This window comes from Armigeres subalbatus, chromosome 3 (assembly GCF_024139115.2).
Source record: "Armigeres subalbatus isolate Guangzhou_Male chromosome 3, GZ_Asu_2, whole genome shotgun sequence".
NCBI lineage: Eukaryota > Metazoa > Arthropoda > Insecta > Diptera > Culicidae > Armigeres > Armigeres subalbatus.
The window spans coordinates 147,638,520-147,661,834 of NC_085141.1; the positions used below are offsets into that span (position 1 = coordinate 147,638,520).

General features: G+C 39.8%; 1 protein-coding gene across 5 annotated transcripts in view; it reads left to right on the forward strand.

Annotated features, from left to right (window-relative positions):
- Positions 1–23,315, forward strand: part of LOC134219513 (regulator of gene activity) — an 87,924-nt gene that overhangs the window by 53,122 nt on the left and 11,487 nt on the right. For all 5 annotated transcript variants that reach the window (XM_062698256.1, XM_062698255.1, XM_062698257.1 and 2 more), the window contains exons 3-4: positions 9,581–10,108; positions 21,804–22,026. In XM_062698256.1, coding sequence (XP_062554240.1) covers positions 9,584–10,108; positions 21,804–22,026 — 748 coding nt within the window. In that variant the 5' untranslated portion in view covers positions 9,581–9,583. The remainder of the gene's footprint in view (positions 1–9,580; positions 10,109–21,803; positions 22,027–23,315) is intronic.

A 23,315-nucleotide genomic window follows, 5' to 3' on the forward strand; every position in this document is an offset into this window, starting at 1 on the left:
CTGATCGATATAGAGAAGAGTGGAGTCAAACGCACGTACCACACATGAAACTTTAATGCAGGCAGCGTTAAAAACAAGCATCCAATCATTACTTGTCATACGACGAGTTTGCACTATTCCATTAACTGAGGTACTTAATACTTAAGTAAAGTAGTGGAATTAAATGAAATAAATTTCAAATAATGCAAACTCGTATTATGACAAGTTTACATAAATACATTCCACTAAAAGCTTAAAATAATTTTCGTATCCAATTATTTTAATTATGGTGACATAATAATATCAGGCAGTCAGTAAGCAGAGTTCTATTTATGTAAAATACCAAGCCAATAATTACCTAGACTAAGTTTTATGATTGGCTTTCTTCCCACCTAAAGCGTTGTTTATGTTTTGGAAAAAAAAATCTTGGAGAGTATCGCACTGCGAGAGTAACGCAACTGCCATGTGTTCAACTATCAGGAAATCCTCAAATTATGTGGCAATTTTTTATAACCTTTTTGCCATTGCAGTTTTTTAAACAGTGCCCACTTAACTTGTTTTTCCTTTATCCAACTTTCTTCTAACTTCATTCTTTATTATTTCTCTGTTTCCTTTTTCTTTTTCCTGCTTCCATATGCTATCTTCCTTACTTTCTCCCCTATTCTATTCTTGTCTTACCTTAGCGCATTTTTTCTTTTTTTTCTTTTGTTATATTTACTGTACTTTGGGATTAATGGTTTATCAGATTCACAAAAAAAAATCAATTTTACCTTCATCTTTCTTCTTTGTCTTTTGTTTCCTTTTTATTTTTCTATCTTCTGCCTGTAGCCTTAATTCTACACTAATCTACGTTCTTCCATATTTTTCTTTCCTAAAATCGCTTCATGTACTCACTTAATTAAACTATTTATTTTGTAAAAAAACATCCCTCTCCTTTTCGCAATGACACTTTCACACAAGAATGTTATCGATCATTTAGTAATCTGCGTTCGATCATTTAGTAGTTTGTCAATAACTCATTCCACCGGCCTAATTTCAAAATGTGTTGTATGGTGGACTTTTAGTACGAAGGTTTTTCTACAACTCTCCTTAACAGGTCGATGTTCGAATGCTACTATTAAAGGAATTACGGTGCTAGTTTCTATACTTATACTAAGTGATAACAAAATATGCAATCATTTAGTCTAAGTTACTGCTACTAGCGCTATAGCTCCGTTATTAGTGAAATTCAAACAACGAACTGTTAGGCAGAGTTGTAGAAAAACCTTGCACTAGATGTCCACCATACAACACATTTTGAAATTTAGCCTCTGGAATGAGTTATTGACAAACTACTAAATGATCCAGAGGCGTCGCGTCCGCATGTGCAACCTGTGCACTGCACATGTTGCAATTTTATCTCCAACATTTAAACTCTAGACAGATTTCTTGTCTTTCTAATCCAAGCATGTATTTAAATTATGTGCATTTGAAAGATGTTTCATGCTAATTTGACTATTAAATACATAAACGGAAAATATGCATGTTTTTTTATAGGCGGCATGCGTGATGTGAGGCAACCAAATGCTGCGATGGGGACGCGTTATAGTTTTCTCTACGATACCGAATCGACCCACCGACACCACATGTTGTATCAACACGGAACTTTCAGCCGAGAACGTTTTGTCATGTATCATACACGCATTATTTTATATGTGTTGATCATCTGCTCTAACCGCAATCGGCGATGTATAGGTAGTCAAAGCGTTCCTCGCAGGCAGTGCACGGTTTGGTGCCTATCGAGAACCGCTTCAAACAGCGCATGCGCGATTCGGTGAAGAGAGCGCGATCGGAACAAAATCGAAAGAGAAGAGTAAAGCGCGAGCATTTCTGCTTCCTCAAAGCGTTCCATGACGAATGTTCCGCTTTGTATAAGGCTGATGCCATACTGGGAGAGAAGAGGGGCGATTAGAAGAGTTGAGAGAGAAGCGAAGCGTCCGCGTTCAAGCGGACTCAATGAGCGATGTATGGAAATCGCTTATACCTGGCATAGTGGAAGCGACGAGAAGAGGCGAGAAGCGGTAGCCAAAGAGGTGAAGCAGCTCGTAGACTGCTTTGCCGCACGAGATCGCAAAGGATCACTTCTGTTTGTTTGTTGATTTGAGTTTACCTTCGTTCGCTCTTGTGTAAAATGGCTGTGGGTGAGTATTGCGGGAGAGACAAGCAACATTGTTTATTTGTTAATGAAAACAATAAAATATGTATGGTTTTAGCTACAAGTACGGAGCAAATCTGATGTATTTCATAGTAGCGGTACTCATTAAAATTGGAAATATTCTGGCGCAGTCAATAAATTTAGGAACACTTTGAAACAAAAAGGACATATTTTGATGCTACCACAGACAAACGGATGTAACACTTGTTATTTTTATATCGTTCTCGTATTTAGGGTTAGTTTTGAATGATAGATTTTCCATGCATCTGTAATGCGCGTTTGAACCAAAAAAAATGTTGTGGTCAATCGCTTTGATATTTGATTTTACACTGAAGTCGGTTTTTACCCGGGTGATACGTACCGTGTATCTTGAAATGCCCGTAAAACTGCGTAAACTTTTGCTTATGTCCGCATATTAAAACTTCGGGAACAATCCGATAGATAAGAAAATTGTTGTCCCAATTTTTTTCCCGGTCATTGGTGTGAAATGGTTTCCCGCCGTTTTCAAAAAGGCTGGGAGCCGAGACAAAACGATTTTCGTGGAAGTAGTTTTTATGAGAACAAATAACGAGTCCAGTGTATACAAATGTCGTAAGAGGAACATCCATAAATTACGTTTCGCTTGAAGGGGGAGGGGCGTTGTCGGCGAAGTGTGACGATCCATACAAAATTTTCAGATGTTTCATACAAAAGTGTAACATAGCGGAGAGGGGGGTTGAAAATTTCCCGTTACGTAATTAATGGATCTTCCATAAGAGCAAACGTTCATTTTCATTTATTTAGTTAACATCTAAACAGATAACACTGAATCAACAATTTGACGCCACAATACACGGTTCGAGGCCGCATCTCTCCATCCTCGGATACGCCCCACGCTCGCCAAGTCGTTCTGCACCTGGTCTGCCCATCTCGCTCGCTGCGCTCCACGCCGTCTCGTACCTGCCGGATCGGAAGCGAACACCATCTTTGCAGGGTTGCTGTCCAGCATTCTTGCAACATGTCCTGCCCATCGTACCCTTCCGGCTTTAGCTACCTTCTGGATACTGGGTTCGCCGTAGAGTTGGGCGAGCTCATGGTTCATTCTTCGCCGCCACACACCGTCTTCTTGCACACCGCCAAAGATGGTCCTAAGCACCCGTCTCTCGAATACTCCGAGTGCTTGCAAGTCCTCCTCGAGCATTGTCCATGTTTCATGTCCGTAGAGGACTACCGGTCTTATTAACGTCTTGTACATGACACATTTGGTGCGGTGGCGAATCTTTTTCGACCGCAGTTTCTTATGGAGCCCGTAGTAGGCCCGACTTCCACAGATGATGCGCCTTCGTATTTCACGACTAACGTTGTTGTCAACCGTTAGCAAGGATCCGAGGTAGACGAATTCCTCGACCACCTCGAAGGTATCCCCGTCTATCGTAACACTGCTTCCCAGGCGGGCCCTGTCGCGCTCGGTTCCGCCACAAGCATGTACTTTGTCTTTGACGCATTCACCACCAGTCCAACTTTTGTTGCTTCACGTTTCAGGCGGGTGTACAGTTCTGCCACCTTTGCAAATGTTCGGCCGACAATGTCCATGTCATCCGCGAAGCAAATAAATTGAATGGATCTGTTGAAAATCGTACCCCGGCTGTTACACCCGGCTCTCCGCATGACACCTTCTAGCGCAATGTTGAACAACAGGCACGAAAGTCCGTCACCTTGTCTTAGTCCCCGGCGCGATTCGAACGAACTGGAGTGTTCGCCCGAAATCTTCACACAGTTTTGCACACCATCCACCGTTGCTTTGATCAGTCTGGTAAGCTTCCCAGGGAAGCTGTTCTCGTCCATAATTTTCCATAGCTCTACGCGGTCTATACTGTCGTATGCCGCCTTGAAATCAACGAACAGATGGTGCGTTGGGACCTGGTATTCACGGCATTTTTGAAGGATTTGCCGTACAGTAAAGATCTGGTCCGTTGTCGAGCGGCCGTCAACGAAGCCGGCTTGATAACTTCCCACGAACTCGTTCACTAATGGTGACAGACGACGGAAGATGATCTGGGATATCACTTTGTAGGCGGCATTAAGGATGGTGATCGCTCGAAAGTTCTCACACTCCAGTTTGTCGCCTTTCTTATAGATGGGGCATGTAACCCCTTCCTTCCACTCCTCCGGTAGCTGTTCGGTTTCCCAGATTCTGACTATCAGTTTGTGCAGGCAAGTGGCCAGCTTTTCCGGGCCCATCTTGATGAGCTCAGCTCCGATACCATCCTTACCAGCTGCTTTATTGGTCTTTAGCTGTTGAATGGCATCCTTAACTTCCCTCAAGGTGGGGCTGGTTGGCTTCCATCGTCCGCTGAACTGACGTAGTCATCTCCTCCGCTGCCTTGACTTTCACTGCCTGTACTCTCAGCGCCATTCAGATGTTCCTCGTAGTGCTGCTTCCACCTTTCGATCACCACACGTTCGTCCGTCAAGATGCTCCCATCCTTATCCCGGCACATTTCGGCTCGCGGCACGAAGCCTTTGCGGGATGCGTTGAGCTTCTGATAGAACTTGCGTGTATCTTGAGAACGGCACAGCTGTTCCATCTCCTCGCACTCCGCTTCTTCCAAGCGGCGTTTCTTCTCCTGAAAAGGCGGGTCTGCTGTCTCCGCTTCCGTCTATAACGTTCCACGTTCTGCCGGGTACCTTGCTGCAGCGCGACCGCCCGCGCTGCGTCCTTCTCCTCCAGAATCTGTCTGCACTCTTCGTCGAACCAATCGTTCCGTCGACTTCGACCCATATACCCGACGTTGTTCTCCGCTGAGAGAGCAAACGTAAAACAGGAATAAAACTCGGTTCACAAAGTTTTACCATAGCTATGTCCTACGTCTGTTTGTGTGTGGTGATAATCTATCTCTCACATTATAAAATCGGTTTTAGATTGCGACATTCTATAAATCTCCCCAACACTCTTCTTCTTTGTGCTAAATGTGCTTAGAGAAGCAAAATATTCTCCATCTGACGAAATCCATGTTTTTCACTTGAATTTGTTGCGAGATCAACACTCTGAAAAACGCTTTCAGTATGTCATGGCTCGCTTTGATCGCCGCTTCACTTCGCTTTGCTTATCTCCAACCTCTTCGCTTCGCTTCTCTTCGCTCCCAGTATGTCATCAGCCTAAGCAACGCGAAGCAAAAGCGCTTTTGATATTTGATTAAATGGGATGGCCCGTATACACATCCACTAATCCTGACGACAATGTACTGTCCGATAATACTAAGGCGACATTAGCCCAATTTAAACAGAAATTGTCATCTGCTAATAAGCGCAATAAAACCTGTTTACAAATACGCCGTCTAATATAATAGACATTGACGTATCCGATAATATTAACATATTGTAAACAGACATTTCATCTTCTGATGAAAATCTATATTGTCGCAAAATTAGCGAATATGAAACGGGCCAACATTTTTAAAGAAATTTATTTTTCAAGGTTTTCTTTCGAGAAATCCAATATATTTAGTTAGGGAGGGGGTAAGTCAAAAGTCAATGGTCCACACGAATTTATGATTTTTTTTATGAGCAAGTTTCCATGCTGATGGACGGAAAACTTCTCGACATCTGTCCAGTCCAGAATATTGATCAAAGATATAAATTGTAAATAGAATAATTATTAATTGAGAAGAGTAAGGGCTATGAACTTCATTGTTCTCTTTATTGTACAGACTTTATTTTTCAGATATGACATGCTAATTACAGATTATTATTAAAGCCTTTGCATAATTGATATATTTATTTTCTATATTTAAAACTTCGTCTCATTTTACGAATAACTCAAATTAGAATTGAAAGTGCCAGTTCAATAATTTCCAAATAGATATATTGCTTATTTGCCACATTGGAAACGATTCTGATGATAGTAATTTTTAATTTTACTTAAATACTTTGAAGCTTAGTTAATTTTGAGTTAATTCAGAAAATAAGAAATAGCTAAGAACCAGTTAGATGCAACAAAATAAGCAAACATATTGAGAAACGCGATGGAAAATTATTTGTTTATTATTTCAGGTCCCTTTTATGTGTTTTTCTCGAAATATTAAAATAGTGCACATGTTGAAGAATTGATCACGCGACGCCTCTGAAATGATCGAAGGCAGATTACTAAATGATCGATAACATCCTTGCTTTCACACCCTATAATGGTATCTATGGATAGAGAATATTGTTACCAAATTTGGTTCGAATCGGTCAAGGAGTTTAAAAGTTACATTGTATTGTTCGCTTTCTAAACAATGCCCTTCCCTCTAAACTCTCCTTATTTCCTAATGGCCCTACTACTTCCTCTATAAACATCTCTTTAGACAAGAGAATATGCCTAAAATCGGTCCAGAGGTTCTCAATTTACACAAAATTGTTCATGTTCTAATTATACCCCTCCTCCACACCCTCCCGTTTTCCCAGTGACCCTCCTACCCTTAATACAGTCGGTTCTTCAGTGTAGAGAATATGTATTTCAAATTCCATTGAAATCATTCCTAGAAAAATAAAGTTACACTGAATTGTTTGTTTTTTAAATAGCACTCCTCCTCCATACCCTCCCTTTTTTCCCAATGACCTCCCACGCCATCTATGATCTTCTCCTTAGGACAGAAACTGTGTACCAAATTTGGTTGAATTCGGTCCGGGTGTTCAGATTTTACGCAAAATTGATCGTTTTTTTCAAACAATACCCCTCCGCCCTCTCCGTTTGCCCAGTGACTTCCCTGCCTTCCATTTAATTGACGTCTTAGTGTAGAGAAGATTTGTGCCAAATTTGATTGAAATCGGTCCTGGGAGTTAACAATTACACAAAATTGTTCGTTTTCATAACAAAATTTAAAATTAATTAAAATTAAGCGAACAAAAATTGATTCACATTTTCAATTACATATTATCATGTAGTTTAAAAATATACACATTTTTAGATGAATTTGATGCCATATGCTGTTGAAAACGGGTGTGTTTACCTTTACTTACGCCCTTTTGAAAGAGTACCCGAGAAATAACCATTTGTTAAATATTAGAATTCATATAGTTTGAAATAAACTTGTTCAAAGCTAGTTTTCCACAAACTAACTGTTTTCCAGTGCACGAACATAATTGTTCACATTAGTAACCTTCCCCTAACTGTTTTCCCAGAGCTAAATAAACATCCCGTTCATTTACGAAGGGCATGGATTCAGAAACAGTATAAGCTCTGAAACGCTCTCCACCGTCTACAACAATTGCAATGAATCTGCAGAAAAGGTCACAGTGGATGTTAAAATGAAAACAACTATTGGCTGACTCGACTCAGCAGTCAGCACCACCATCCGCTATGCCACCAACAATGCCGGTGGTAACGAATGATGCATGTGAATTGTAAACTTTTCTCAATGCTCGTTTCTAGCTACGCCTGGTCTAGCTTTTAGCTGATTGACGGACTGCATCCAATAGGTGAAAATTGTACTCGGGCACGGCAGATAAGCAGGCAAATCGACAGACAGCGTGTGAACATGCGATTGAGCTGGCATAAGCTTTAAACATGATCGCTTTGCAATAGTGTCAATCGGAGGGAACTAAATAAAAAAACAAAAAAATGATTTTCAATTCAAATTAACTATGGGGTCGTACACTTATTACGTAAGCAATTTTCCTGGGTTTTTCGACCGCCCTCCCCCCATGTGAGATTTTTTTTATACAAATGATTTTTCATTTATATGGAGCGTAAGATATTGACCAACCCCCCCTCCCTCCATAAGTGCTTACGTAATATGTGTTCGGCCCCTATGATGATCAAACTTTAATGCGTCCTAAATATGTTGAACGATTGGTGTGTTACGGCGTAAGATTTACCATGGTCACATTGCCAGCATCAGGTCAAACCCGACGAATACCTCAGTTATCGGGACCGTTTTCGCGAAAATGGCCATATCTCTTTTCATTTCTGACGGAATCTCGTTTTGCAGCTAGCATTGCTCAGCAAATTAGTTCTAGTTTCTGGGGAAAGCATAATATATGTACGATGAAAATTCTCGTCACATAGGGGAACTGTCCCGTTTTCCATCTCACTGAACATATATTCATCTCTTCACAAAACAAAGAAATACAGCACCAATCTCGTCGCTTCTATTAAACCTGTTGACTGGTGAAAAAAAAATCACAAAAATAAGAAACAAACCAAATTCCTTTTCAATACTTTGTTTTTGATGGGATGGATATAGGACATACCCTTAAAAAATCCGCAACATCTACACAATGCTCGTTGACAGATCTATGATTCAGGATGAGATCGGACCATTAGAAGAATTTTCGCGTCTCATAATTTTGGTGTCACAGAAATTAGATAATTCTAAGCAAAGTTTTGCTAATTTAAATCTTAAACAAATGTTTCGCCACAATAGTCATGCAATGCTACATGATCGTACAGATATAAAAAGATGGACAAAGTTTTTAGGAAACAGTATGATTCATTATGAAACGAATACACAGTTAGTGGGGTGATACATAAAACACAAGGAAATATTCTTCAGAAAACATAGGGAAACAACTGCAGAAATTGCAGTGAGTCCTTTGTTTCGCGATAAGATGAATATATGTTCAGTGAAATGGAGACCGGAACAGTTCTTCTACGTAAACAATAAATAGTTATGCTTTATTGGACAAATCAATTAAGTGGAATGATGTCGCTGCAAACACAAATGTCCCATATTTGCTTGATTTACTAACTATATGGTACATCTATTGAATCCAGCCTCTCATTTTTTTTCTACAGTATGTTCCCATTATTTTTTGGTGAAATGATAACAAACTTATAAAAATAATTAACTACTCTTGTAGTGCTTGTAGACTATGTGCTTTGGAACATATGAGCGCTTGTTGCTGTTGCGCGCGAATGAGTCGCAACCAATGCATTTAGTTTGCACAATTTATTCCGCCTTAATGCTGTGTCTACCACCCCCATAAAGCCTTCCAATGGAGAAAATAAAAGAGTTCAAAGGAAGAAATTGTAACACAATGGCCTTCAGAGTGATGTTGAGATCCCATTGTCCGATAGAAGGAATTCTTTCCGTTCTCTCTCACGTTGTTTTCTCCGATTCTGTTTTTGCTTCTGTAGGACATGCAAGTAGAAACGTCTCTTGGGAACGCTGTGGGGTTGAGGAATGAACGGTGTAGTCCTCTTTGTAGTTGTGCATCATGATGTACTTCCAGTGATAAAACAAACGAATCTCGAGAAGAAGTGCATTAATTCAAGTTTTTTCCTTTCTTTTCATACTCGCGTTTTACTTCGATTCACGCCACGACGACGACGACATCAACTATGCCAAATAATACAACAATATTTACAACGACGGCCCTGCTATTACCGATGGTACGAAACATGAACCCTTCTGCTGCTACGATCGAAACGTTTGGACCCCGCAGGTTATGGCAAACTTGAATTTCCAACAGCCTCCTAGAAGTATACCAAGTAGTGCATCGTTGAGTGGGAGAGGAGGTACTGCGGGTGGTTTCGGTAATAGCTCATTATCGGGCCATGTCACACCAACGTCTGGTATGTTTCCAACTGCAGCCACGGGAGCAGGAAGCTTCGGAGCAAGTCAAACACCTCACTCGCAACAGCAACAGCAGCAGGGGCAGCAGCCGGTGGGTCAGGGTGGCCAGAGTCAACCCCCGCAACTGTCACCGGGCACCGTGGGTTCGAGAAACGGTGGAAGTGGCACAGCTTCGACCGGTGGTTCCAGCAGTGGCGGAAGTGGCGTGGTTGGAGGAAGTAGTACGAACCCTGCGACCTCTAGCGCTAGCACCAACGGTTCCCAGCAGCAGTCCCAGCAGCTTTCCTCCTCGAACTCGTCCGCATCCAGTGGGGCGAACGCGAGGAGTAACCTTTTCGGAGGACAACGAGGCTTCGCGGATCGGAGGGCAATGCCGGGACTCAGTGGAACGACAATGGTAAGTTATTTTTAAACCATGGATTTCAATTAGTTGTAATTTGCTAAGCAAGATTCGCTTAACAGTACTGTATTAAGCACTAGAACTTTTCTTTTTATTGCCTTCTCCAGAAAGAATTATGGAGAGTGGCGAAAAGAAAATTACTGATAAAATAGTTTACTTCTAGTCATAAACCCAGGGTGACCAGCGGACTTTCAATAACCACCGGAAAATTTGGAAATCTGCATTTGCCATTTGCTTGTATTTGCAAAAAATAGTGCAGCAATCTTAAATATCATGAAAGAATTAGTAGACTTGATCCGTTTAGTTTTAAAGTTTTCAATCTTTCACCCATATTCTTGTTCATGACCATATTAAACTTTGGAAAAAGCATATGTATGTTTGACTAACAGAACATTGTTCGTATGTTTTTAGAAATTTATGTTTCATATTAAATTGTCTTTTTATTTTAATCAATGCATATACTGCCGTGAATCGCATATTTATCTCATATGAATAGGAAACCCAGCAAAGATGGGACAGTTATGCGATTCACGGCAGTGTAGGTAACTATCTACCAATTGCCTGTATGGTACACCGGGGCAAGTTGAAATGCGGGGTAAGTTGAAACGGAAGCTGTAATTTAGATAGGAATTGACCGAATGCTCTGATTATTTTTTTCAACAAACTACTCCCCTAAACGCACCTTCTGACTGCCATTCCCGAAAGATTTCAGCTTTCAAAGCCAATTCCTGCTATTGTTTATTTTTCGCCCTTTGCAAAATTCAAACCAACTATTTGACGTGCCAATGAAACAGGTCTCAAAACGATGTTTGGAAGAGTTTTTTCATCAAATTTTCACGGTAGGTAATCATTCAATGTTGAATAAGCATAATGATTATGAAAAATCGACGAAAGTTCCGTTTGAATTTTTGTATTTTGGTTGTTTGATATTGCTCCGCATGTTCAACTCATCAGGGCAAATATAAATGCGTGGTGCGGGGCAAGTTGAAACAACAATTCAAAACGCCACCCACGCAATTAAAAGTCATATTTTTTCTAAACTTATGATCCATAAATACATGTATTCGGAAAACATAAATTTATAAAAATTTATAAATGTAATAAATTTTCGCCCATTCCGTCACGAATGCAACCCTCCTACAATCTCCTCTAGAATTAAAAGGGATCATGTTTGAACTGAAGTTTTGAGATTCTTAATCTACTAACACTGACTCTCAGAAAAATTAAACATAGAGCATGTAAACATTTCGTTAACTCCACCTTCCACTTCCCCAGCTGCCTATTTCTCCAATCGAAGAGTTTTAATTAATGTGCATTTATAAGAAGCCACAATAGAATTAATCATGTGCACAATATACAAGTGATCCAAATAATTAGCCATCATGAATAGTAATCCGTGTGGTCACCAGTAGAGGGAAATCAATTTGATAAATTTTCAGCGTAGTGCGTTCTCCAGAATTTGATCTCCGAAAATACGCTTTTGACCTTGTTGTACACTGCCCTTATTCGCATAAGAGACCCATGTCATTTTCTCCGAATTGAGTAATTTGCCGTTGAATTTTTCAAACTTGTTTTACATGGAGAAATGAAAAAAAAATCTAATAAATTTAAAAAAAATGCTATTTAAAAAAAAAATACATAATATTCTTATTCTGTATATATTGCTGTGGGACAATTAAAAGAACCATACTTAAGTTTATTTTTTTTGTGTAAGAGAGTATCAAAATCTGGAATGTCATTTTTATGCGAGCAAATATCAAGATGAGACAACAAAAGTGGGATTTGTTTTCAAATTTTTAGAACAAAGCCTACTATTTTATCAGTTTTTCTTAAACAGGAGACAATCTTAAGCTAATTTCTGAAAAAAAATCAAAATCGCCACAAACATACAAGGGACTCTTATGTGAATCCTTTGTGTGTCACCTTTACAACCGCGTGATTCTTGAGTCTCATTGAGTACATAAATTTTTTAATTATACGGCAGAATTAGCTCAATATAACGCAGTGTTTCAACTTGCCCCGATACGCGGGGCAAGTTGAAACGATGCATATAAAAAAATAATTTAAATATACAAAATATTTATGAAAAAGTTTGTTAAGGTTGCTTACTTTTTATGTATAATCATTGGCCCGAACTAGCAAACACCGCAAACGGATTCAAAATATATCAAAGGGTGATTTTTCTACAGCACTTCGAATTTCAACTTTGAAAAAACCGTTTCAACTTGCCCCGGTGTACCTTAAGCTTCTTCCTTGTTCTCTAAGTTACATGCCGTAATATCGTCGTCGAAACCAAATAGCGGAACGGACGGTGAAGATCGTGTCAATCCCTGCCTTCGTATTACTTCCTCCAAAACGATGTACAGGGGTTAGACAAAAAGGTTGAGATTGGTAAAAATAAGTCGAAATTCAAATCAGCATAACTTTGCGTATAATAATCCGATTTTGATAAAACCAGGACCTTCAGAAGCGGACACTCTTCTAGTATACTGTCTTTTTGCAAAACCTGAGATTGGTCATTGGCCACCGGAGATGTTCCGGGTTTTCCGAGGGTATGTTCAAGATGCATTTTTTCCACAGCTTGTCATTTTATGTGACGTTAACTTTCATCATGTTTTATGCTTTCTCCCAAAACTAGAACTAATATGCCGGCCAATGGTGACTGTAGATCGAGAATCCATCTAAACTACACAGAGATACGGCCATTTCCGTAAAAACGGTACCGGGAACATGATGAAAAGATAACAGATCGTAATAATGCAAATATGAGTATCTGACTTCATGGATTTGCGAGACGATGATTACAGAAACATTTCCAGAATGATAGTGTCCACTGCCACCCTTATAACAGGTTCCATGGGCCTTCCAGGAGGGGCCGGTTTTGGCACCATCTGGAACCATGTATATATGGGTGTCAAAATTCATGTTTTCTCAAGACGATGAATATAGGATCTTTATTAGAGATATATTTTGAGGACTGTGAGACTCTTTGGCCAATTTGTAACAGGTTCCGGAAGTTCTGCGAAAGTGGCATTTGTTCAGGGTGTATGGCCAATCCCGTACCGTTTTCACGAAAATGTCCATATCTCTGCGTATACCTAACGGATTTTCGATCTGCAGCCAGCATTGGTCAGCATATTAGTTCTAGTTTCTGGGAAAACATAAAACATGATGGCAGTAAACGTCATATAAAATGACAAGCAGCAGAAAAAATGCATTTTTAACATACCCTCGGAAAACCCGGAACACCACCGGTGGCCAAGGGCCAATCAGAGGTTTCGCATAGGGCCAGTATACTAGAAGAGTTTCCGCGTCCGATGGTCCCAGTTTGATCAAAATCGGATCATTCTACGCAAAGTTATGCTGATTTGAACTTCGACAATTTTTTGCCTATCTCAACCTTTTTGTCTAACCCCTGTAGAATAGCAGGCACGAACGACCATCACCTTGCCGTAATTCTCCGCGCGTTTTGAAGGGACTCGAGAATCCATCTGCCTGACAATCGAACTACGCACATCCGATCCATCGAACCAGATCTATCGTCCCCATTATCAATCGTATCAATTTATACAGAAATTCGTGTTCGTGGATTAGCTGCCATAGCTGGTCCCGATCGATTGTATCATATGCGGCTTTGAAGTCGATGAATAGATGATGTGTGAGCACGTGGTATTCACGACATTTCTGCAATACCTGACGTACGGGAAACACCCGGTCCGTGGTAGAGCGTTCGCCAAAAAATCTAGCCTGGTACTGTCCCACGTACTCTTCTGCAATTGGTGTTTTTTTCCTGTTCGGGTATTGTAGCGTCACCCGTATCATTAGTGTTTAAATGCATGTCGAATTACTCCATTACTATTGAGAAGCAATGCAGTATCGATTTCGAGACAGTTGTTTTTTTTTTTTTTTTTTTTTTAAGAGCACCATGACAAGGTCCCGCTTAGACCCTTCACAGAGAACAATCCCATTGAAAGCACGCCCCTTATCAATAGGAAATGATTCCTTTCTTGAGGAATCAGAACAGTAATAATGTTGAGCCTTAGCCGCATCTCTGTATTGCTTCTAGAATATCACCAGTAAAACGCTGAAAACCCGGGATTTAGCTCTGTCTGCAAGACCATTTCAAGCTAGAGAATTTGTTTAGTAATAAGAACTTCCGCGTGTTCCTCTCACTACCATTGTTCACCAGTTCATGAAGAGTTAGTACGTATTTAAACCCCTAACTCAATTTTCCAGCAGTCATTTCAGCCTAGGGCCAGGTACCGAGGTTTTTTAACTAATTGCTTGAAAAGTTGATTCCGCTGCCAACAGTTTAGCCTCAAACAAGAGGAATTCGAGTCTTTCAACTGTCTCGGATCGAATCCGAGTGGGCCAGGTACCCTGAAAATATCATTCCCATATTTTCTTTGTAAAATAATGAAGTTTGAAGTGTCCCTAACCCTAACCCTAAAAATATCATTCCCATAATTGCTTTGTACAATCATGAAGTTTGAGGTGTCGCATGACCTATTTTGAATCAATTTAGAAAATGGCCATTCCTTGGCTCCCCGGATTTCGACCGATGTGACCGGATTGAATCCGAGTGGGCCAGGAACCCTGAAAATATCATTCCCATAATTGCTTTGTAAAATAATAAAGTTTGAAGTGCCACGCGACCTATTTTGAATCAATTTAGAAAATGACCATACCGTAGGTCCCCGGATTGTGAACGATGTGGCCGAATTGACTCCGAGTGGTCCAGTAACCCTAAAAATATCATTCCCATAATTGCTTTATAAAATCATAAAGTTTGAAGTGTCGCACGACCTATTTTGAATCAATTTAGAAATTGGCCACTCCGTGGGTCCCCGGATTACGACCGATGTGACTGGATTGAATCCGTTTGAGCCAGGAACCCTGAAAATATCATTCCCATAATTGCTTTGAAAAATCATGAAGTTTAAAGTGTCACACGACCTATTTTGAATCAATTTAGAAATGGCCATATCGTAGGTCCCCGGATTATGACCGATGTGGCCAGATTTTTTCCGAGATAGACCAGGAACTCTTAAAATGTCATTCCCATAATTGCTTTGTACAATCATGAAGTTTGAGTTGTCGCACGACGTATTTTGAATCGATTTAGAAAATGGCCATTCCGTGGGTCCCCGGATTGTGACCGATTCGGCCGGATTGAATCCGAGTGGGCCAGGAACCCTAAAAATATCATTCCCATTCTTGCTTTGTAAAATAATGAAGTTTGAGGTGTCGCACGACCTGATTTGACTTAAATTTGTAGCCACTTGTGGCCACTTATTCCGGGGACAACTGACCCCAACGGAATCTGGAATAATTCTGGAATCGTACTTTGGATAGCCTGCGAAAAAAATCGGTCAAGAAATACGGTTTTCACAGCAGTTTAGATTTTTGAATGCCCTTAAAAACAGACGTCGGGGACGGAAAGCAACAACTTTTCTGGTCAACCCCAGGGCTTTGTTGTTTTTCACCCGATCGATCGATTTCGCGGGAGACTTCAAAGTTTATGCATCGTTGGTCGTTGTCGTTCGATACGGTATGCAGACTATCCGATTCGATGACCGGTACATTTCCTACCTGTCTATCTGAGCGTTCATGTCCCCGATGACGATTTCCCTTTGTGTGAGCAGTGCACGTTGATGATGCTACGGCTGCAGAATCGGCTTTTTATCATCAGCGTGCACATTAGAGTGGGGCGTCATGGTCATTTTTTCAAATCAATAGTTTTTCGAAGCCATTCTGGGTCCTGAACAACTGTGCAGAATTTGGGACCGATTAGTTGCTTCCTCGCTTTCCGCATCGCATTTAAAGTTTGTATGGAAATTAGTATGGGAGAACGTATATTTTTGCATTTCTACTACTAGAGGTTTCAGTTCATCGTAAACCAAGTGGCACATTTTGTTAAAGTATAACCCAAAGAATGCCGAAAAACTTTGCTGAAGAAGGCACCTTACTGGAATGTCCACGAAAAAAGTTATAACGCTTCGAACATTGAGTGTTCAAACCATATGCAAAAAATCGTTTATTCTGCCAGCACTGCCGTACTACGTAGACCAATAATTTAACTAAGTGTTATTTCAAAATAATTAATCTTATAGGGCTTTAGAGCTAATGGGAGCTATCCGGAATTATTTTACAAAGAAAAAAATCCGACAAGAAGGAAGATGGGTTTTGCTCTTCGATAACCATAGGTTGTGTGCTGGCAGAAACGTTGATTTCTTGCATATGGTTTGAACAATCAATTTCGAAACGTAATAACATTTTTTGTAGACCTTCGAGATACGTACCTTCTTCGACAAAGTCTTTCGGCATCTTCCAGTCTATATGCTAACGTATTGAGTCACGTGATTGATGATAAATTTAAGTAGCTAAGAGCAAAAATGTAAAAAAGTGCGTTTTCCTATACTAATCTCCATGTAAATTTAAAACGCGATGCGGCATGCGAGGTTGAAACCAATCGAGCCCATATTTTGCACAGTTGATTGGGGTCCCAAAACGATTCAGGAAAACCTTGATCTCACTTGATCGGACGAAGTTTGAGTTTTTCCATACAACTGCGCCCCACTCTAGTGCACATCCTTGCGTTAGGCTACCAACCACTCAATCGCGCGTTGGCGCATCTTGTCCAGCACTATGAAGCTAATTCCCAGCTCGTTGATGGAAGGTAGCCGCTCGATGCCAGCTTTTCAACGCTTTCTGTCCTGTGCAGCAGATTTCCAGCAGCGCTACGACACGACGTCGTAGTTGTAGGGATGTAATTCATCGTAGATTATCATGTCACAACCTGCGAAACCTAGCGACTTGCAGTTTCATATTCCAGGTTTCCAATCGTGATCATTTATTCGTTGCCTAGGTCCTTGCTGATTGAATCGATTCGTATTATACTTATACGAACGACACGTAATGTTTGCTTTTAAGGTGGCATATTGGGCCTGCGCAAACCTCCTGTCTCGTCGCAGGGCCGTCGTGTCAGGTCTGTTTAGCGTCCCACCTAACACCAAAACTTGAGCTGAAGGTCTGTCTCATTTGGAGAATTAAACTTAAAATTGACAGTTCGAAAATTAGAAAATAACCCGGTCATAAGAATGACTAGTGCTACCCAGCAATTCCAATAAGACATCGATGCAAAATGTTCCGATATCTGTCAAAAGTAATCTTGCTCTGCGAGCAGGGTTATAGGCCTTTTCATGTGACACTGCCGAGACTGCACTTGTTTACAACCGCTGAACAGGCCTGCAAGTCCGAAGCTGTCACTTTCATAGAAGAACTGTCAATTGACGATAAAATCAGCTGTTTTAAAACGTCTCGTGAAAAGGCCCATTCGATAATTATTGAGATGTCACTTTTAAGTTTAATTTCAGTTTAATTCTCCAAATGAGACAGACCCTGAGCATTACATTTCGATCACATTATTCAACAATGTATCATCCGTATCATTTATCACGCAGCCAACTACTGCATTTACAATGAATCGCGTTGTTACACCTTCGGCGATGATATTCATAATAAATGAAATTGTGATATGCAAACAAGTGTGGTCTTTGTTCATCCCATCTACGATAGAACTAGCCCTTTTCTCCGATAGAGCAAAACTTTTTCATAGCATGGTTTATTTATGTGTACTTGAAAAGTAACAGCGAACACACTAATGTTGAGGATGACAACCATCGAAGCGCGGAGGAGAAGAAATGCATTGTAGTACACCTCTGCTCAGCATATCTACGCCGACTGACGTTGCCGGTTGGATTCACGGCCAGTCATCGAGCGCTTGGACGACGGTGGCCCCATAGCCAGGCAGCAAGCGATTTTGTGCATATTTAGTGTGTTCAAGTGGATATGGCGGAGCAGCAGCAGAGAGCCGTTCGCGGGCCGTCGAGCACGACGCACAATGGCAGCAACTGTTTTGCATATCACGATCAACAGTGGAGCTCATTTCATAAACGAACCTATTTCGTGGTTCATATATTTGGCAGTGGTGGTATGTTGCAAAAAAGTGCTTTAAAAAGATTCAAGGCTTCTGAGTGATGCGTTTCGCCCCAACTTGAAGAAGAAAGGCCTTGAGAATTCGATCACTGAAACTTAGTGGAGGCGGTTTGTAGCTAGACGTTAGTAGATGTTGCCAATGACGTTCGCAGAAACCCAAACTAAACGTTCAGCTATCAAAACTAAACTTTTTCTTGTGCCACGTTGATAAGCAAATAATTATCAATATTAAGAAAGGGATTTGTTTGTTTATCAAAAATGCATTTTGAAGCATGAATAGCTTTTTACATACACACACTGATTAGTCTTTGATAATATTTATGAAGTGAAAACATAGCTATACGTTTTGCATTGAATACAATTTAATAATGCAGGAGCCTTTAATTCAACAGTCATGTACAATCTGTAAAAATAAACAGATTAGACTGATCTTGTTATTATGTAGAGAGGCGATCTACTCGCGTAGGCCCCTCTTCCCTACTTCCATTAATAGTGGCGCAATTTTGTATACATAGATTATATATACTCACCTATAGATACAAACCATATACATACTTAAAATCAAAGTAATTCAGTCGAATTCGTCTAGTAATAATTATTAGAGACGGGAGTATGAGTGTTATCCAAATAGAGCATCATGACACTTGGTCGAGGTTCTACCAAACCGCACCAAGCGGCATTTTGACTGACTTGGGAAACATCCATAAATCGCGTAACGCAAAAATTTTAAATGATTCATACAAAAAGTGCGACATAGGGTGGAGAGGGGGGATGGGGTTTTGTCGGCCAATTTTTGCGTTACGTAATTAGGAGACCTTTTCTCACGGTATTTCGTTCATACAAGAAAAGCGAAAATCATTTCATGTCAATTTAAACGAAAATTTATTACAGGACATTCTCAGTTGTGGGCTCGAGGGATATCCGATATAATTTGCGATAGATTAAATCTGCTAAAATGTGTAATTATGTGTAACCACTTATAGGTTGATCATGTATTATAATAGTGCATGTATTATAAGCTGGTTCACAGACTGTTTTGAATTTAAAGCATACTCTTCATTGTGCAATTAATGTTGAGTATTTGTATCAATGACTGAAAATAAACAAACAATATTAGTCAGCCACATAATTTTGTGCTCACCAAAATGCTCATCTGTCGGCGCATTACGAACGCAAATGGGATTCCGTATGCCTAAACGCACCATTCGAGAATATCGAGTGACTCCACTCTGTCCAAACATTGAGGAGAAAGGTATTCGGCAGATCGTAGTAACATCATCCCATTCCTCAGTTTTGTTTGTTGTTGCTCCTCTAGAATGAAGTTAAAACCAGTTTTGGCCAGGCTATTACGCGCTAGTCTTCGTTTGCTTAGCGCAGATGCCCACGATGTGCGATGACCAGAAGTTGAAGGTGTTCGTTGGCTCATAATGGGATCGTTTCGTTTGTATGCGTCATCGGCCGGAAGATAAGACAGTTTGGTGCGGAAAATAACACAGTATTTGATCGATTTCTACAATGAGATGGCAAAATTTTGACCCTAGGTTTTTTTAACAAAATTTAACAGATTGTTCCTCACACATTTTTAAAATATACAGTTTATATAGCGCTCTGGCGAGAAGAGTTTGGTAGTCTAGTGACTACCGCTTCTGTCTTCTAAGCAGGAGGTCGTTAGTTTAATCTCTAGTCTCAATTAAAAAAGTGGCATATACTTTACTGCCGTGAATCGGATATTTGTCCCATATGAATAGGAAACACAGAAAAGAGATAGGACAGATATGCGATTCAAGGCAGTGTATAACTTCTAGGTGAATCCTTGGTCTATGTTTCTGTTACATCTACCATACCAAATTAACAAAAACCTGCCTTCCGTTCCCGTGATGTTGTGGGATTGCGAAGTATTCTCGGTCTCTAGTAGCAACAATAACTACACACAAATATACTCCCATCCTTTCTAAACTGACTGTAAGGAATTGGCATGGAATAGTGCCGTTATTGATCTACATTTCTGAGCTGCTGGAACATGTAATTCAAGAATAGGTGGTCGCTTTTTACGCAGGTTTCATGCATGTTGCTTTTTACGCGACTTTTTTTTACGCTGATTTTGGATTTCACGCGTATTTTAAAATTTACGCGAATTTCAGGATTTTTGCGATTTTAAACGCGGATTAGAAAAAAGATTTTAGATGAAATCGTTTTTTACGCAACTTTTGGAATGTTTTGGATTAACGCGGTTTTAATTTACGAGGAACGAATCTCGCATAAACACCGACTTCAATGTTATAGTGTTCTTGTTCTTGTCATGTTCTTCAAACTTCAAACGATTCTATCATCTTCCTGTTGAAAAACTTTAATCTCTTTTCAAAAATATCTGGAAATGACATAAAAAAAATGCATATAATATGCTTGAAAATGAAGCTATCAACCATCGTATGTAACCAAAAGATGCGCTATCCAAAGATCGTGAAGCGATGCTAAGACAGTTTTTGAAAGTATTTTGTATTGATGAAAGTGTAAGCTAAAAACTATTTTTTTCGGGACCACCCTATCTTAATTAAGTAATTTTGTCATAAAACATTACCTTTATGAGATAAAATAAATGTTTATTAGGCAAAAATGCTTAGAATTAAATTCTCTACAACTTTGTAGAATAATATGATCTCCTAACTCAGAAGATAAAAAAAATACATCTACAGAAATATTTCACAAAAGGGCCACCCTAATGTCAACTCACACCAAAAATAGATCTTTTCTTACAGATCATTTCTTCTGAAGACGTCAAAACTCTAGCACTGATGGTTTTCGAGTTATCGATTTATGTCGTGAAATTTGACGAATCCGACCATTGTGCGCCGTTGTGAAAAAGAGGGACTCAGTGCAAGCTTTACGGTTCATACGAATGATTTAAATCAATCATACGTGTTACGAAGGGGTAATGTCCTAAACAGTCGTTCACTAATTTAGAATTGTATTGGTCTCCATAACAGTTCTACACTCTACAGATATGAATATCATTCTCCAAATGTTTCATTTTACCTTGAACTCATAAGATAATGATTACTGTTCATAAAATCGAACTACCCCTACCGTAGCGCGATAGCCGCAAGCGAGGTGAACCGAAAGATTGGTGGATTCTATCAACAGAAACACGTACGACGAGGAACCGTGATGTTGTGTTACGACAAGCGGCGTAGGGAGAAAAAACTAAACGGGTGTAAACACACCAAAGTGTTATCTCATCTTCTTTTGATAGATCCCATAGTGCAGAAAGAAAACGCAGTACTTACATAGTATAGTGCCTCAGAATGCGAACATTAGCCGCAAATAAATCGCCGATGGTACGCTTCAATACGTGCTCGTCTTTCTTCCTACTAGGAATAGGAATGACACTATTCAGATCCATTCATAAACCTTTCCGCGTTTAATAAAATGCATCACGAGGGAAGGTAGGAATAGCGGTGTGGAAGCGAATTATTCGTAGATATCTTGCTTCAGTTATCGCGAAAAGCAACACACCGCATATGCTACGCAAAAAAGAGCGGAGCTTGGTTAAGTGCGCAATTTATATATTCTTCTTCTTCTATATTTAATCTATATAACGCAACATACACGTGTTGGTATTGTTTTTAAATGGTAGCCGAATTGAAAGTGATGTTTCTAACAGAAAACTTTTCCTCTGTTTGCTGTATCATTTCAGTCTAACATGGTCTCGTTCATTCAGTCACGAGGATATGGATCTCAGAGCGGGAATAGCATCAACAATTTCCATAGCGTGTTCGACAACGGTACGGCGGATACGGGAACTCCCCCACTGCTGGACCTGTCCGAGTTTCCATCGCTCACGAACGCGCGGGGTGGCCAGAACGATCAATCGTTACCGCAGTCGAACGCACTGCAGCCTCCCGGAAGTAAACCGTATGGTAAGTATGCAACTCCCACCAGGTGTGAAACAGACCAACCGATTGGTGATGCCTCGTAATAGTGCATGTTGTACTTTCTTGTCCCATACAATTATTTCGCATGCTTTTGGAACAAAAGAGTACAACTGTACCACCTGTTTACGCTTGACTTGTTTATTGTTAGAATGTCGTTGCTTGCATCTCCAGGTTCTATTCTAAAGGTATAGTGTATACAGCGTTATATGTAGCTGTATGGCCACACCGTAGTATCAGAAAACCTATTTTTTTATCACTCCTAACTTTTCTATCTAATATTAGTTCTTAAAAAAGTGCTGCATATTAAACTCAACTTTTAGTTTGAAATTGTGGCACAATACGTGGTATATCTCTTTAATACATATATCGTCGAGACTTCTGGAACAACTATTTCATACATACATTTTCGTGGTTTTGTTAAACCTCTCTCGCCAATGACACTATTTTGTCTAAAAAAAGTAAAAATGTTATTTTCAAAAAAAGCTGTCGACTGTCCTAAAACTCTATTTGGTGGTATCTTAAACCATTGATGATTTCAATTCCAATAAGTTTGACTCTTTGCGTTGCGTTGTAGCGTAGTATTTTGTAGATTACATACTGATAGCGCTCTCTGAAACATACTCTACATACTCGCTCTCTGAAACGAAAAAGAAAGTAAAATACATTAAATGTCCCATCCCCCTATCTGTTTCCAATTGCAATTTTAATAATTATGTAGGGGGAATGACGGCTTTGGCAGGTTTTGTTCTATTATTGTCAGGGGGTTTTTGTTGACCAAATTTTATGAAATTTGACCACAATATTATTTGATATGCAAAGAATGTTTAAGCCAAATTTGAGCATAATTGGTTATAGAAAACCCCCCTGCCAATAATAGAACAAAACCTGCCAAAGCCGTCATTTCCCCTAAATTATTTAATAATTACCTTTATACACCTAGTTCTTTATTTACACGGGTGGGTTTTAGCGTCACTAAGTTATCATTTAGTTGATAAAGTGATACTAGCGATCTTTCACTATCTTAAACTATATTGTTGTTTGGGGATCAGTACCACAGGGATGGGGCTATCCTTTTCAGGTTTAGTCACGAACGAGTAGACGTGCCAGCTTCCCGAGCAGAGAGTGAAAGCAAACTGAAAACTTATTTTGATATTTTGATACTTTCATTTGCAATATCAAATTTTGGTGACCCTGTGGTCGAGTTAATAGTAATCACATCAAAAGTTGAAAACTAAATGTTGTATCCAAATGAACAAAATGATAACAATTTTTGA